The sequence below is a fragment of the Melitaea cinxia genome, chromosome 17, assembly GCF_905220565.1.
Source record: "Melitaea cinxia chromosome 17, ilMelCinx1.1, whole genome shotgun sequence".
NCBI classification, from domain to species: domain Eukaryota; kingdom Metazoa; phylum Arthropoda; class Insecta; order Lepidoptera; family Nymphalidae; genus Melitaea; species Melitaea cinxia.
Window position 1 is genome coordinate 3878770 of NC_059410.1, and position 16730 is coordinate 3895499.

The following is a 16730-nucleotide window of genomic DNA, read 5'->3' on the forward strand; positions in this document are numbered from 1 at the left end:
GCTGAAATTAGCGCGTTCAAACAAAAAAAGAAACAAACAAAGAAACTCTTCAGCACTGGTATAGATTTGTATTTAATATTTCAGAGCCCAACACCACCCCAGTACGTCTTCTGGTATCACAACGACCGAATGATAAACTACGACGCTACTCGTGGTGGCATCACCGTGGAGACAGAGCCGGGAGCGCGCACGCAGTCCAGGCTGACAGTGAGGGGGGCGACCTTAAAGGACTCTGGGAATTACACCTGCAGTGCAAGTAATACGGAGCCAGCTTCGATACATGTCTTTGTGTCTGAAGGAAGTGAGTAATTATTTTGAATATCAAAGCCAGTAAAGTAACTATCTGTAAATATATTGGCAATACGAAGATAAACTTCCTGTACTGAGGACGGCAGCTGAAAAATTGCAGAGAAATCTTAAGCGCTTAATCCGCGCTTTAAATAGCAGAAATACGTATTAAAGTTTCTGGCATATGCAAAAAAGCTGAAGTTCATGACCAAAAATGTGAAAACGTTGAACTTAAAATCTACGCACACTAAATCAAAGTTTTGATGATTAGGATTTTTACTTAGAACTTTGCCTTAACTTTTTTTTTTTGAAGTAAAACTTCTTTACGCACGCTTGACTGTTGAGTAAGCTGGTGAATGCGTAACGAGAACGCTACAAAAAGTGTGATCTGGCGAGGCGAACGGAAGTTGAGAGTGAGATATAAGTTAAATGGAGCTAAAAAAGTTTTACTCCAGTCGTGTGGTCTAAAACATACTCGTTTTTTTTAATTCCTATTTATTTATTTATTTGTTAAAAATATATACATTAATTATAAATTATTTCTTATCTATTCCAGGCAACAAAATGGCCGCTATACTCCGTCGTAACACCAGCGCTATTCACGGTATAACGTCAAGCATCACCTGTCTTCTCCTGTTTTGCTCAGTGATGATCCACTTTGGTCTCCGATGACGTTAGCGTACAATCATCACCACAGATAGAATATAATAATTTTAAATTATTTGCCGCATAGATTATATATAAGTAGCGCCAGAAGGCACAGGTTAAAAATTATTTCTAAATTTAGATATTCTGTACGGCCTTATCTTGATTCTCTTTTTACGGTTTCTCCAACCAATTTTAAGATTTTTCTATTATGTTTTCTATTAAAAAATTGAGAAATCAATAAAAATGTATTGTATTTCGTACTTTTTGTTTAAAATAGAAAGAACAAGTACCTATATAATTTTACACGCTAATACTAATTTTCTATTTCTCATTGACATAGAATAAAATATCTAACATAGATAATGTAAAAATATCTTCATACTAGTTAACACATAAAAATGAGTTGTCTTTTCAATTTACATAGCTCATAAATTATTTTTTATAGAATAAGTGAAATAATTTTGTGAAATAAATAATAATATAATATCTATGTAGTTAATGGCACTTAAATAATATTCGAATTTATATAATAGGGAATAACTAAAAACATGAAATGATAACTTTACCTGTTATGTTAAGATTGATTGAGATGTGACGTTAGGTTATTAGCTAAATTTTACAAAACAAAATAATTTTTTATCTTTTAAAAAAGGATCAATCTTAAAAAATACTAGTTTAATTATTTTTTTTATTTGTTACTTTTATTCGATCAAGAAATTTAAAAAATGATTTTTTATTAATACCAGTTTTTGATTTCACTTTGAACTTGACATTTTTATTTTTTCCAAGACAACTATTTCAAATGAATAAATAAAATATTCAAAATTGCGGTCAATTAATGTATCTTATATTATGTATGATATCAAAATATCTCTTCCTTAGTTTTGCTTTGAAAATAAGCCATATTACATGAAAAATAATAATAACAATTGTACATAAATATAATACGAAACACAGCAATTATGTTTTATTATAGAGATGACTATAAGATTGTTAATTTTTTAAATATTAAAGTAAAAGTTAATTATTTATTATTGATAATGTACTGAAATTGAGAAGAATATTACTACTATAAATATTAAAGTTTGGATGGGTGTTTTTAAACACTCCAGAAAGATTTGTTTGTTCTAATAAAATTTGTTCAGCTATTATCTGAAACAGCACAAGATTAACTTTTTATCCAGAAAATAATGTAAGGTTTCCGTAATTCAAAAACAAAGTAGCGAGCAACAGCTGTTAGGTACCATATTTTGAGAACCATAAACCATATTTTGAGATTGGAGAACTTTATCTATTACCTGCTCACTTTGAGTTATTTTAACGCACAAAAATTTAATATACTTAGTATACCTATTTTATATTATTACTGCAGACATGTCAAAATTATAATACGTATAATTTGTACATCCAATCCATACTACGAATATAAACATGACATAGCCAGCTATGTCTAACTCAGTATGGTATCCACTTCTTTGGAATATTTTACTATATATATATTTTTAAAATTAACTTTCTAAGTCATCTCAAAATCTACGCCAGTAAAATTTTCAAAGGAAAAAAAATTGCGTCTGCGCATGTTTGTTAAATTTAATATAAATTCCAAGAAATTAAAAATTTAGGAACTATTCAAATTTTTAAAGACACTTAAAATAATTGTAAGAGTTCATTTTATTACAAAATGTACAAAAAAAAGTGTAAGAGGTATTACCCACTGAAAAATTTATTTATAATAATTAATTAGATATTTATTTTTAAATAAATGATTACAAAATTTTAATATATTAATCTATTAAATATTAATATAGTAATCAAAATATTAATATATTAAATAGGGATTTCTTTAGTTATTGTTTCATTTTGATTTGGATATATTTAATATGTACGGTTTGTAATAAAATGAAACACAGTTAACTTGGCTTTAGATCGTAATTAGGTAAAACCTTATACATTTATATTTTATCGAATTATGAGTTTAGAGCAGTAAATTTTTTTAAACAGATAATTTAGAATATGTTAAGAAATCAAAAATTCATTATCAGTTGAACTAATAAGAGTTGAGTTATTTATTTTTTAATCCTTAATTAGATTTACGTCTGAAAAAAAAACAGAACATCTTGTTTGAAAGAACCATATTTTAAATAGGAATAATTCTATAAAAAATATATAATTGTAACTTGTCTTTAAATAATACTTCCGTTATACCAAATTAATTTTGATTAATATAACTATATAGTGTTGCCAGGTTAACTTAGAATGATAAAATTAGAACTATGGTGTTACCAAATAAAATTTATATCTATATAAGATATCAAAGATAAATAGAGATAAAATCCTAACAGTATACTTATTTGGATTCTAAGTAAATCTAAAATTTGTTATTGTAAATATATAAATTAAAAACAGTAGGTTATAGTTAATAGAGATTGTAAATAATTTGTCAGTGTTATTTAAAATTACTACTGTACAAACAATTTTGGTGATCATGTATGCAATAAATACTTCTTCGGAAAATTGTCTTTTTTTTAAATAACTGAGATGCGTCTCTCGCTTTCAAAATTTAATTAATACAGGTTATGTAAATTAATAATAAAGTTTCCACACTCAATGGTAGGATTTAAATTCTGTACCGGAGTTCAAAACACACCCAACACACATAAAACCCAGACTATCACCAAATATCTGTGGGTGTATACAAACATTTGTTATGAGCTGCCAAACTACTAAAATATATTCTATAGCTTCGATTACCATAAAGGTATATTTATTTATTTATTCTTTTATTATTATATCACTAGGTCGGCAAACTAGCGTACGGCTCACCTGATTTACCTGATTACTGACAAGAGAGATTACCGTAGTTTATAGACGCCTACAACACCAGAAGCATCGCAAGCGCGTTGCCGACCCAAACCCCAATTAGGAGCTCTGGTCACCTTACTTACTTACAGGAACACAATACCGCTTGAAAACAATATTATTAAGCTGTGATCTTCTGTAAGGTCGAGGTGCTACCCCAGTCGGGCTGCACCATATTTTGAGCAGGAAATTCCTGCTGTGCCCTACCTCAGTTAAATTAAAATTAAAGTTAATTTCATGTTTTATACTACAGATTAAGTGTTTAATATTCCGCTGCTGGGCATAGGCCTCTTTCTCCGTGTAGAAGAAGGGTTGGCGCTTAAACCTTTTAAGATTAGCTTCGGAGTTATCCATTACGATTTTCATTCATCATTTTATATAATGTGATGAAACCAAATTAAACTGTTAAGGAATAAGCATAAATACACAAAATATTATACAAGTATATATTAAATCAAGCAAAGGATTACTAAAAATTCAAATATATAAAAAACAATATTTATTACTCTTACCATAACATTTTTATAAATAGTAACGATTTGTCAACAGTAAATAAATTGCCAGTGCAAAAAATCTACTTATGACTGCTGACTGTAGTGATAACATTTTTTTATTACAAGCATCTATTTTTTTTATGTCAAAAACACGGTTTTTCACAAATAAAAATATTATATGAATTCATTTATATGTTGTTAAATTTCTAAAAAATAGTTTTCAACTAAATATACATATGGTCTTTTTTAAAACAAGGCTTGTTGTTTATTTTTACACTGACATTTCAGAATACGATTTTATCCTAATATTACATATTTATAATAAAAATTGTTGTAATACTTTTCACACCTATTTTCCAAACCATAATATGTATTTCCATACCCATGAGTCATCTGATCCTAACCACCGATACAAATGTTATTTTATAAAAATAAAAAAATGTACAGATCTTAAAATGCATATGTGTACATATTAGTTCACCATAAAACTAATATACTGTCCATACTTATGTATCAACTTTGCAACTAATTTTAACAAAATTGTTCACTTTTTAAAGAGTTTCTAAGAGAACTGAATCTTCTACTGTATTCTTAAATTTGTATCAAATTTGCCAAAAAGCAAACCATTTTGTGCTTATTTTAACATCATTATTCATTTCTCAGAGTTTCACAATTTAATCTTCAACAGCATTGATAAAAAAAAATTGCCTTTTTTTCTTTTTGGCTTAAAAGTTGACCAAGGATAGGAAGATACTACCTAGCCTTAGTCCGCATTTTGTTTCAATTGTTTTACATTCAAATATTTGTCCAAAAAGTATTTAAAATAAATAAATAAATAAATAATTTTATTAACATAATAAACATTGTCGATTGTTCTAAAATAAATAAATATTAATCTTTAATTTCTAGACTTAAAGCGTGCAATATTGTAATTTGACTATTTTATTCATAAGAATTTAATTTGAAACTATCTTCATAACGATCGAGACGAGGTTTCAGTGTCTTGGTCCTGTTGTTTGATAAGGTTCCAGTAATGGCCTTTTTGTTTCTTCAATTGATCGTGTGTTCCCATCTAGAAAATATAAATGTAATCTAAATTAGTAAAAATGTATCACCAACGGTATGTATGGGCATAATTTCAACTGTCTGAAAATTTTTGAGGGTAGTTTTAAATAATACTGCAACTATTTTTAATAACAGTATAAGTAATGATAGTTATCTTGTAAATTAAGGATATATCACAGTATTATTCGCTTCAGCCTGTAATATCCCACTGCTGGGCATAGGCTTCATTGTCCGTCTAGGAGAAGGATTAGATCTTAATCCACCACGCTGCTCCAATGCGGGTCGACGGATTGCAGTATCATATAGCACCATAATTCTATGCCATTGCTTTGTTTTCAATTCATTGTACACTCTTTGTACCTACCGCTTCTTTTTTCTTAGGCCTTGTCCCAAAGGTTGTTTGGAAGGAATCGCTCTTAGCGATAAGACCGCCTTTGTATATCTTTGTCTGTATCTTCTTTTGTTACTGTTGAATATGGTAATGTAGCAAAGTTGGCTATATTCAGTTATTTTTATTTTTTAGGTTGGTGAAACTGTATATCAGTTCTTGGAGATACTCTTGGCTTTGTATGAACTACATATTTTAATTTTAATTTCGCTTTTATTTAAAATTCACATCAGTTACGTTTCTTTGTACAATAAAGAGTATTCATTCATGTCACTTACCTCAATAATTTTCCCTTTACTCAATACGACAATGAGATCCGCGTTCATAATAGTGGACAGCCTGTGTGCTATCACTAAAACGGTACGACCCTTTGAAGCCGTCTCTAACGCTGTTTGGACGATTTTCTCACTCGCTGAATCTAAGGCACTGAAAATATTCAAAATTAATGATTTGATACAAGACTTTACCTTCTCTTCCCTACATGGAGAAAGAGTCCTATGAACTGCAGTGGAATGTTTTGCAGAAATTAGATATATTAGTGTAACTTATTTTACACTGAAATGAATATATTAACCCTATTCCTATACTTTTTTTTTATTTGATTTAATTTACGGATTTTTGTTTACACGGGCACGTCAGTACCATTGTAACTTTTATAATCAATTAACACAAAACAAGAAAAAAAATTGAAAAACAACACAAAAAAGCATATATAAATATAAATGAATCTCGTCATTTTGATCGTATGTTATGTTATAAAGCTTATATCCATCTTCGATAAATGGTGTTTACAAAACCCAACCAAAAAAAATTATCAATGCGAACCAGTAGTTCCTGATAAAAGCTATCTCTATATTAATACGTGAAGCGAAAACTAGAGTAGAATGAAAGAAGTATAAAATTTCACACACTTATAGTATAAATAGAGAAGGAGTGCAGAATGCTATTTTTTTTTAAATTATGCATATAGTTAGTTTTGAGCTCGATTTTCCGCATTTAGACTCAATGCTGGTCCATTATGCGTCGAAAAGGGCTGACTAGTTCAGCCAGCCCAGCTCCTTCCAGAAGCTAAGAATCCTGGGGCGTTCACAGGTTTCTCGGAGAGTCCTTATTGCCTTAAGGAATTATGCATATAAAATAGGTACATTAAATCAATAAAAAAAACAAACACACTACCATGTACATATTTGACACACACGCATATATACTCTTTTGTTTATTATTACAAAGTGTATCTTTGATAACAGAACCTTAATAATGTTCAATGTTATAATTTAAACCACCAGTTAGTTTAAATACTTCTTATCTCTTACCTTGTAGCTTCGTCCAATATCATAACGGGGGGATTTTTTAAAACAGCTCTCGCAATAGCGATCCTCTGTTTCTGCCCCCCACTCAGAGACATCCCCCTTTCTCCCACCATAGTATCGTACCCATCGGGGAAATTACGTATGAAATCGTCGGCATTCGCTGTTTTTGCTGCTTGGTAAATCTATAAAAAAAAATACAGACGAGAAAGCGGTATAGTTCGTGATATGTGACAAATGTAGATAATAATTGACAAATGATATTTATTCTCATTCTCTCTCTCATTCTCTCTCTCTCTCTCTCTCTCATTCTCTCTCTCTCTCTCATTCTCTCTCTCTCTCACTCTCTCTCTTTTTTTTCTCTCTCATTCTCTCTCTCACTCCCCTTACTCTCTCTATTATCAAAAATGAAAAATTCTACTGTAATGTTGACTCACTTCAGCGTCAGTAGCGTCCGGTTTACCGTATCTTATGTTTTCTTTAACGGTAGTAGCAAATAAAACAGGTTCCTGGCTGATAAGACCCAAGGCCCTACCTCTGAGCCAACGACAATCAAACTCTCTGATATCAACGTTGTCTATGGTCACTGAACCGGAGTTTACGTCGTAGAATCTATAAAACAAAATAAAATATGTATGATATATATGTTATGAGTAATGGTATCTTACTTTAAAAATATAAAATATACATACGAAAATTCTATTAAAAACTACCTTTGACCAATCTTGTTTTTTAATTATTTGTATTTGTCTAGAAAGCACAGTTGATTGATTATTCATGTCATTCAACGAAAATAAGTATTGAATAATACTTAAACCAAGTTTTTCAAACAAATATCTAAATGTACATGGACTGTGTGTGGATGTGTGGATGTTAGTGGATGTTACTATGAAAGATTAAACATAAAACTATAAAAATCAATATTGACAGAATGATACTTAATATAAAAACATTTACAAAAATAAAATAAGTATATATATATATATACAAACCTGGCTGCCCAAATGTATATAATGTCACTACATATTAATGTCATAAATGCAAAATTCTGGGAGGATGTATGTATGTGTGTATATGTATGTATATGTTTGCTACTCTTTCACGCAAAACCTACTGGACCGATTTTAATGAAAGTTGATACATAAGATAGCTGGAGATCTATAATAAACACATAGGCACTTTTCATCTCGACATACCCACGGCATCCGAAATTACACAGGTAAAACCGCGTGCCATAGTTTAGCATACTTCATATGTCTAAGTGCCTTTTTATCCTCTTCAAGATTACACTATCAAAAGATATGAATGAATTATTACCTTTCGAGTAAAACAGCAATTGTTGATTTTCCATTACCAGAAGTACCAACTATAGCTACTGTTTTGCCAGCTGGTATTTTCAAGTTAAAATTCTTTAGTACAACCTGAAATAGAGAAAAAAAACTATGATTAATGGGTACAGAAAAACAAATTGCTTTAACTTCGGCAAATAAGTTAGTAAAAATTGCTAGGTATTATACAACGAGCATTACTTGTAACGTATAAAAAAAAAACAGGTCTAGTTAGGCACAATTGGAAACCATAAACAGAAAAGATAGTAAATTGAATCATAATGACAGCTTAGAATTAAATTGAGTTGAAAAATTTAGTACAAGTCTAAAGGACTTAGTTATATAATTAGAACATTAACAATTGATCAAGTCAAATCAAATCAAAATTCGCTATTTTCAGATAGGATTCCAAATGACATTTGAATCTTGATTTTAGGAACTATATAAGGGTTTTTGGAAAGTTAATGATGGATATATTTATTGAAATGACAATATGTAGCTATATCAGTTGGTTGTTACCTACAACACAAGCAATGAGGTATCTCAAGAACCGACGACCACGTGTACATTTTAAAGATATTTTAAATTTACTTAGATTGTAGATTCTGCAGAGATTTGCAGCAATTACTCTTTTAAAACTGTTAACCATTATAATATTTAACTGAGGTAGGGTATAGCAGGAAATTTCCTGCTCAAAATATGGAACAGCTCGACTGGGGTAGTACCTCGACATAGCAAAATAATATTAGCTATAACATATTAAATACTGTTTTCAGGCAGTGTTGTGTTCCTGTTGGTGAGTATGGTGACTAGAGTTCCTGGAGGGGATTAGGGGTAGGGTCTGCAACATGCTTGCAATGCTTTTAGTGTAGCAAGTGTCAATAAGCTACGGTAATCGCTTACCATCAGGTGAGCCGTACGTTTGTTTGGCGACCTAGTTATATAAAAAAAAAAGGTTTAAATATAGTCCTCACCGCGTCTGGTCTTGTTGGATATGCAAACGTGACATCCTTGAATTCGATATCACCGTGGAACTCGTGGTATTTTATTGTCTTTGTACCGGACGTGTCCATTTGGGGCTCCTTGTTTATGTACTGGAAAATATAACATTTCATGATTTAGATGTTGTGATAATGACGGTACAGAATAAAATCTTTCTTCAAAATAATACAGTGTGGGGTATACCTACATTACACATATGCACAATATGATTACGTGGTAAAGTAAGCAACCTCATTGGACAGCCAAATTTTAAATATTGTTTAAAATTAATGTAAGACGTTTCTAATGTCATAAAGATTTTGTATATATAGTCGTAAGTTTTTGAAATAAATAGATTCCGATCCGAACAGCAAAAAGTGCTATTTTTCTCCAACTCCAAAAGAAGAAGTCTACAGTTAGTATTTTGATTGTGCATTTGTTACTTCTTCGTGCATTCAAGAATTATATCTGAATGAATATTCAAGAATTATAATCTGGTATTATTTAACTAAAATTTTATTATAAATATCTTCATCGTCGTTATGACAACGTCAGTTGGACAACTAATCGCTAAATTGATCTTCATATTTAAAGGAATCTAAAATCGTACTCATTCTGACACCATTACGTAATACCTAAGTAATATAACAAAAACTAGTCCAATAAGATCTGAACAACAGCGATAGTTGCACGATTAATCGCACAACTAGTCACCCTATTCAAAGTAAACTAAACTTTTCATCACTTTGATGTTATTACTTCATACCTAAGTAACAGAATATAACTTAAACACTCCCCCCGCATTGAGCCCTTAACAATAGACCCGAACAACAGCGATAGTTGCACGATTAATCGCACAACTAGTAACCCTGTTCAAATTACACTACACTTTTTATGACGCTGAAGCTTCTACGTCATACTTACATAAATTATTCAACATACCTCGAACCCTCGTCCACTCTAAGATCCGTGTTGGACAACTAATCGCTAAACTAGTCACCCTATTCAAATTAAACTAAATTTTTATCACTCTGACGCATGTTACATAATAGGTACCTTAATAAGATATATTTTATTTACTTTTTATTTATTTTATAATACCCAAGTAAATAAACATACCTCAAAAACTCGCCCCCCAGCACTGAGTCCCTTAACAACAGATCCGAACAACAGCGATAGTTGCGCGACTGATCGCTGGACGGTTTGTGCGTTTACTAGGAATGCCATGACGTCACCGGCTGACATCTGACCGGTTGACATGAGGTGACCTCCGAGGAACATTGTCGCTAGAACCATACTGAAAAGTTTAAAAAGAGTTTAAATGTGATTCTGTATTAGTTATTCTGAATTTCTTCTTTTTTTTTTTTTTTGACCATTTAATTAGGATACTACTATTTTTACTTTCTTTACATCTCATACAAGATTTATTCATCTATTTTTATGTAACTTTTTTCGGATGTACCGATTTTGATGATTTTCTTTTTGATCGAGGTCTAACGAGTAGTTGAGTTATCCCTCATAATGCATATTTAATAAACGTTGGTAGTGATCACTAGACAAAGTTATCTCAATATCTGCACCGATGGAATGATGGATGCCAAATACTCTACTTACCCATTTAAAAACAAATTGGTCCCAGCTTGGAACAAACCCACGCCAAGCCCTAACTCCATGCTAAGGTTGGCTGCTACATTACATTCTTCTGCAAAGTACTTGGCCTCATTTTCTTCTCCAGCGAAAGCCCGCACTGTTCGCATGTTGGATATCGCCTCTTCTGCTACCAGAGTTGCTTTTTCAATCTGAGTTATAAATCAATTATAATTAACAGCTGTAATTTTCACAATTACAACACCGACGATAATGGCTATAGGACAACAGTGATTGATAATTAATTTAGTATGATTAGGTCGTGGGTTAGAACTTTAAGAAAGCCAAATATTTGTATAGTCCATACAGATGATAGTCTTGCTCTGGGCATTTATACTCAAGTATTGTGTATTTTTCCAGACTTTCGAGGCATTAGTAAACCTTAGTGGGGGCCGTTGAGTAAGCAGTGCAATTTTCTAAAATTTTCTGCCCAGTTTTCTTAATTTATTATTCCATGGGAACTTCCCACAAATTAGAAGTCTTCATAAAAAAGCCTTTAAAAGAATTGGATCAGCCGTTCTTGACTTTTGCTTACCAACATATTATTTAGGAATTGAATTTTTTGAGGCTTGATTTGGGCAGTAAGCTGGTGAAATCGTGACGAGAGCATTACGAAAAGTGTAATCGGACGAACGAACAGAATTTGAGAGGGAGATATAAGTTAGACGAAGCTAAAGAAATTTTACTTCAGTCATGTGGTCTAAAGTACACTACTTATTTTTACAGATTATTGTTTTAATGTAAATACATACCTGAGCTTGTGCCTCCCTAGAGAGCTTCCTTAAGAGGGAACCAATGAAAGTTCCTCCTATCACCACTGACGGTACACAGAACAAAGTCAAACCAGTCAAATGTGGTGATATGACCAACAAACTGACCGCTGAACCTACTACCTGGAAATATAAAGAAATCTTATAAATACTATGAGGGATAAAGGCTATGAATGATAAACAAAGTTTTTCAATAACTATGCACTGGAGACTATGCTGTGTGGCTACGGCACTAAAGAATTTAGCCACCCCCTCTCTTCCCGTGGGTGTCGTAAGAGGCGACTAAGGGATAACAAGGTTCCACAACCACTTTGGAACTTAAGAAGCCGACCGATGGCGGGATAACCATCCAACTGCTGGCTTTGAAATACACAGGCCGAAGACGGGCAGCAGCGTCTTCGGTGCGACAAAGCCAGTACTGCGATCACCAACCCGCCTGCCCAGCGTGGTGACTATGGGCAAAACACATGAGTTCACGTTATTTTTGGCGTAAACTTGTGGAGGCCTATGTCCAGCAGTGGACTGTATAGGCTGTAATGATAATGATGATGCACTGGAGATGTTACAAGGAGAGATCGCCTACTCAATATCACCGATTTCGCTATTTACATCACATGTCGGATTTGACTATAAATGAAAGTACACTAAGTGGGAAATCCGATGGCCTAGTTTTAAGAAAAAATAACATTTTTTTTGTTGCAACTCTGGTAAAGAACAATTTCAGTGGTGTAGTAATAAAAATTCATGTTTGTAACGTAATGTTAACAGATTCGTTTCCTCGTGACAGACTATTTTTGAAGTAAAACTTCTCTATGCATGCTTGACTTGAGGAGTAAGCTGGTGACTGCGTGACGAGAGCGTTACGAAAAGTGTGATCGAGCGGGCGAACGGAGCAAGAGAGAGGTGCGAGCACACATGTTCTTTCTCTCATAGCCAGTTACGTTTCGTATATCTTAAGACACAGTGCTGGCCTATTGCTAAAGAAGTTTTACTTCAGTCATATTTGAATAGGTTCTAGTAAAGTGTAATTATAACTATATGACATCTGTATGACATCTGTATCACTTACTTGAGTTATAGCTCTCAGGCCCCCGGAGATTGTTTGTTTGAAAGAGCTCTTAAAGTCTTGTACGTCTACTGTTATTCTGTAAATAAAACAGGCAAAAACTATTTATAGCATACATACTAAAAGAGCGATTTCCAGTCTTGTGTTTGATTAGCTGCTCCTTTTATATATGTTCTATGATATTTTAAAACAATTCACATTCTTTAATAAACTGTACAAAAATTACTTTGCTTGACATTTCTTTGGATCCAAAAAACACTATACAAAGACTAGTTTAAACTTACTAGTTTTAACTGAGGTAGGGCACAGCAGGAATTTCCTGCTCAAAATATGGAGCAGCCCGACTGGGGTAGTACCTCGATCTTACAGAAGATGATAGCAAAATAATACTGTTTTCAAGCAGTATTGTGTTCCTATTGGTGAGTGAGGTGACCAGAGCTCCTGGGGGGATTGGGGATTGGGTCGGCAACACGCTTGCGATGCTTCTGGTGTTGCAGGCGTCTATAAGCTACGGTAATCGCTTACCATCAGGTGAGCCGTACGCTTGTTTGCCGACCTAGTGACATAAAAAAAATCAATAGTAAAACAAAAAAAAATTTTTTTTTGATGTATTTTCTGTACTATGGCAATCTGTTCGAAAACAATAAGCCACTTGTTTGCCTGGAACTACATGTCCTGATACTCGTATTGTCATCAGCGAGAGCCAATCAATTGCTGAACTTTCCAACAAACCCTCTTCTTGACTCAGTCTACAAATCTTTGGGCGAGACAGGGAATGCCTTATCTTTTCAGTCGATAGTACTGCAGTCCACCCTTTCCACTTAAAGCCTGTGCGAGCTCGTTTGCATGAGTTGCTAGTTTATTCTGGTATTTCAGGCTTGTCTAGACTATTTCCTCACGAACAGTGTTTATGGCTATGCAAAACAAAAATAATGTAGTAATTATAAGTACAAACTTACCTATTAACAAGTTCACCAGTTCTCTCTTGATCAAAGAACGCCATATCTTGTTGTAGAATAGATACAAAGAGGTCTTGCTTCATTTGTGCAGCAACCTTTTCACCGACTTGAGCTAAGAGGTGGATGTAAAAAAATGTGAACATGGCCTGAAATTAAAAAAAGATTACATTATTGAAATAAAAAGATGTAGAATGTATTCTGATCATGGTTACAATATTCTTTATTCGGACATAAGATTTACAACCCATCTAGTGAACTATTTGAGATGGAAATTTACAGCCAATGTCAAAAAACAACATATAATTTTCTAACTTCTATCTCTTGTAAGCAAAGTCAATAAGTTAATTTTTGAGATCAACTTTTAATGGACACTTCTATTTTGTTAAATAAAAAACATACAGAAATATTAAAAATATTTGTCATTGAGACTTCCATATAATTATTATTAATAATCATATTTATTACATTATAAATTATATCTGAACACGAACTAAGTACTTTCTAAGTTTTTTTTAATAATACTTTTTTTAAATAACAAAAAAAATTGTAGATCAAAATTAATAACAATAAAGTTATATTTTAAAAAAATAATTACCTGTCCAATATACAGTGAAACCAATTTCAAAGCCGGCAACTTAATTTGTTCAACAAAGTCCCTAGTTGGATTGGATCTCATTTCAGCCAGTACATTCACAATTGCTCCTAACATTGCTGGAATGTAAACATTTAGGAAGGCAACGGCAAGAGCTGACTGAAATAAAATGTTATTACTAATATTACTAACTAGCCGACTCAACAGACATCTTGTCTCGGAAACTATCAAACATGTGAAGTTTATATAGTCGTTGTTTTCTGAAATTTTTAAGAAATTATCGTAATTTTTTAGTACTTGAGAACATTTTAGTTTTAGAAACCAAAAAAAATTTGTCGAAATTGCATTAAGCCTGTATCATCCCACTGCTGGCCATAGACCTCTTTCCGCTTTTAGAGCTTAATCCATCACGCTGCTCCAGTGCGGGTTAATAAATATTTTCTCTACTATGAGTAACGATTGCTATGACAACAAAGGGGACTGATGGCTTAACCAAGGCACAGTGGGGTACCCACATGGACAGACATCCAAACTGAAAAGGAATATTTGTACAAATACAAATATCCATTTCACGTAGGATTTGAACCTGCATACCGTCACAGTGTTCGCACTTAGCAACGCACTTAGTAATTAACTTTTATTTATATTAACTTATTAATTATATTACTAAATAGATTTATATTTTTATTGATACCTTCAAGAAATACTTAACAACATGATTTTTTTATTCTCTATTATTAAGAAAAATCTAGTTAAAATAGTCTTAATACTAAGTTGACAAGATGTTGTTAAAATTTTGACAATTACGGAATCCCTTACATATTATATTTTGTTTATAAATATTTTCAAATAAACACCACAAACACATATGGGCTGTCGATATTGAATGCAGTTCAGCCTATGGCAATCCACTGCTAGACATAGGCCTCCCCAAGTTCCCGCCAGGCAAGTCGGGAGGGCTCGTCTAAGCTGGCCAGCATTTGGCCTAACTCATCCAACTTCTCCGCAAAGATGACTATATCGTTGGCGAAACGAAGGTGGGAGATGTATTCACCGTTGATGTTGATGCTTCGTTCCCCCCAATCCAAGATCTTAAAGACAACCTCCAGAGCACTGGTAAACAGTTTCGGTGATATTACATCTCCCTGTCCCTACGCCAGAGGTCTTGTTCTCTGTATTATATTGTATGCACTTGGTAGAAATCAAGTTAGCATTTAATCATTTCAAATTTATATAATTCTCTACAAATTACATTATTTAAAAAAATACAATTGTTTAAGTAAAAATTGTATGGCATTATATTTAAAATTATTGCAACTTACAGCAACAGCAGCAACTAAGAGCCATTTATGTGGTAGAAGATATTCCCAAAATCTCCTCCAGTCAAACTTAGCACTATCATCAGCAACATTTGGTCTGCGTTGTATAATTCGCGAAGGATTGGCTTTACAATGTACAATACCATTATTATATAATAACCGTGCTGCTAAACCTAAACTGACTCCAGTACAGAGCTTCCACGGGCTACAAAGGAGCAAAACACCGCTTTTTATATCTTTTTCTTTTGAAGTTTTGAAGTTTGAAATATAGCGTTTTACAGCATCCGACGGTTTTGTTTTCACAATATTTACAAAATAACTGCTATTTTTAACTGGAAGTAACCTGTAAATTAAATTTATTTCATTACTTTTCCTGATAAATGAGGAAAAATTTTAGAATTTGTTTTGGCACTAGGTTAGAACCCTTTTAAAACAACGAACCTTTGCCGCATAAGTTGGCAGGAGTTCACGTGCGCGAGTAACTGCCACATGTTGAAAATCTTTATACGTTGAAGTCGTTAGAAAATAATCATTTAGTCATAATTTGTTGATAAGAGGTGTTTTATGATACAATAATAATTCGATTACGTTAGAGCAAATTTGACTACAATGTCAAATGCCAAAGTCATGCAATGTCAAAAACAATTCGGATACGCTACATAAAAACTTGCTACAACTAAAAGCCTTTACACCTACCCATCACCTACCAATCAAAAACAAACGCGAGAAACGTCCTGTAATTTATTTTTGATTAACGATGAGCCAAATCAATCTTCAGGAAAAATTCTACACTGAATCACAACTCACTACATTACCGAGTAATTCTTGCTGGTTATGTGTGATATTTAGAATCTTCGGTTTATTACTTGGTCATTTATGTCCACCGGAAAATCTGGCTAAAATTAGTGTACAAGACAAATCTCTCTGTGTGAATGTGGCTTCAACAAAGGTTCAGCATTGCATACCCTATTAATTTTGTCCTATATTTTGTTTTCTGCACGATATCTTATCTCGTACAA

General features: G+C 32.6%; 2 protein-coding genes across 2 annotated transcripts in view; one reads left to right on the forward strand and one right to left on the reverse strand.

Moving 5' to 3' along the window:
* Positions 1-960, forward strand: part of LOC123661806 (hemicentin-2-like) — a 45933-nt gene extending 44973 nt beyond the window's left edge. Inside the window, exons 7-8 of the mRNA XM_045596746.1 lie at positions 85-301; positions 845-960. Of these exons, the coding sequence (XP_045452702.1) occupies positions 85-301; positions 845-960 (333 nt within the window). The remainder of the gene's footprint in view (positions 1-84; positions 302-844) is intronic.
* A 4253-nt stretch (positions 961-5213) lies between these two features.
* Positions 5214-16323, reverse strand: LOC123661654 (mitochondrial potassium channel ATP-binding subunit). The gene is made up of 14 exons (XM_045596606.1): positions 16153-16323; positions 15715-16054; positions 14396-14551; positions 13801-13946; positions 12845-12920; positions 11758-11898; positions 10973-11157; positions 10478-10655; positions 9352-9471; positions 8367-8470; positions 7487-7661; positions 7056-7234; positions 6021-6168; positions 5214-5361 (listed from the first exon to the last, which is right to left on the reverse strand). Exons 1-14 carry the CDS (start codon positions 16200-16202, stop codon positions 5263-5265), a joined length of 2097 nt encoding a protein of 698 aa, XP_045452562.1. The 5' UTR covers positions 16203-16323; the 3' UTR covers positions 5214-5262.
* Positions 16324-16730: the final 407 nt, after the last annotated feature.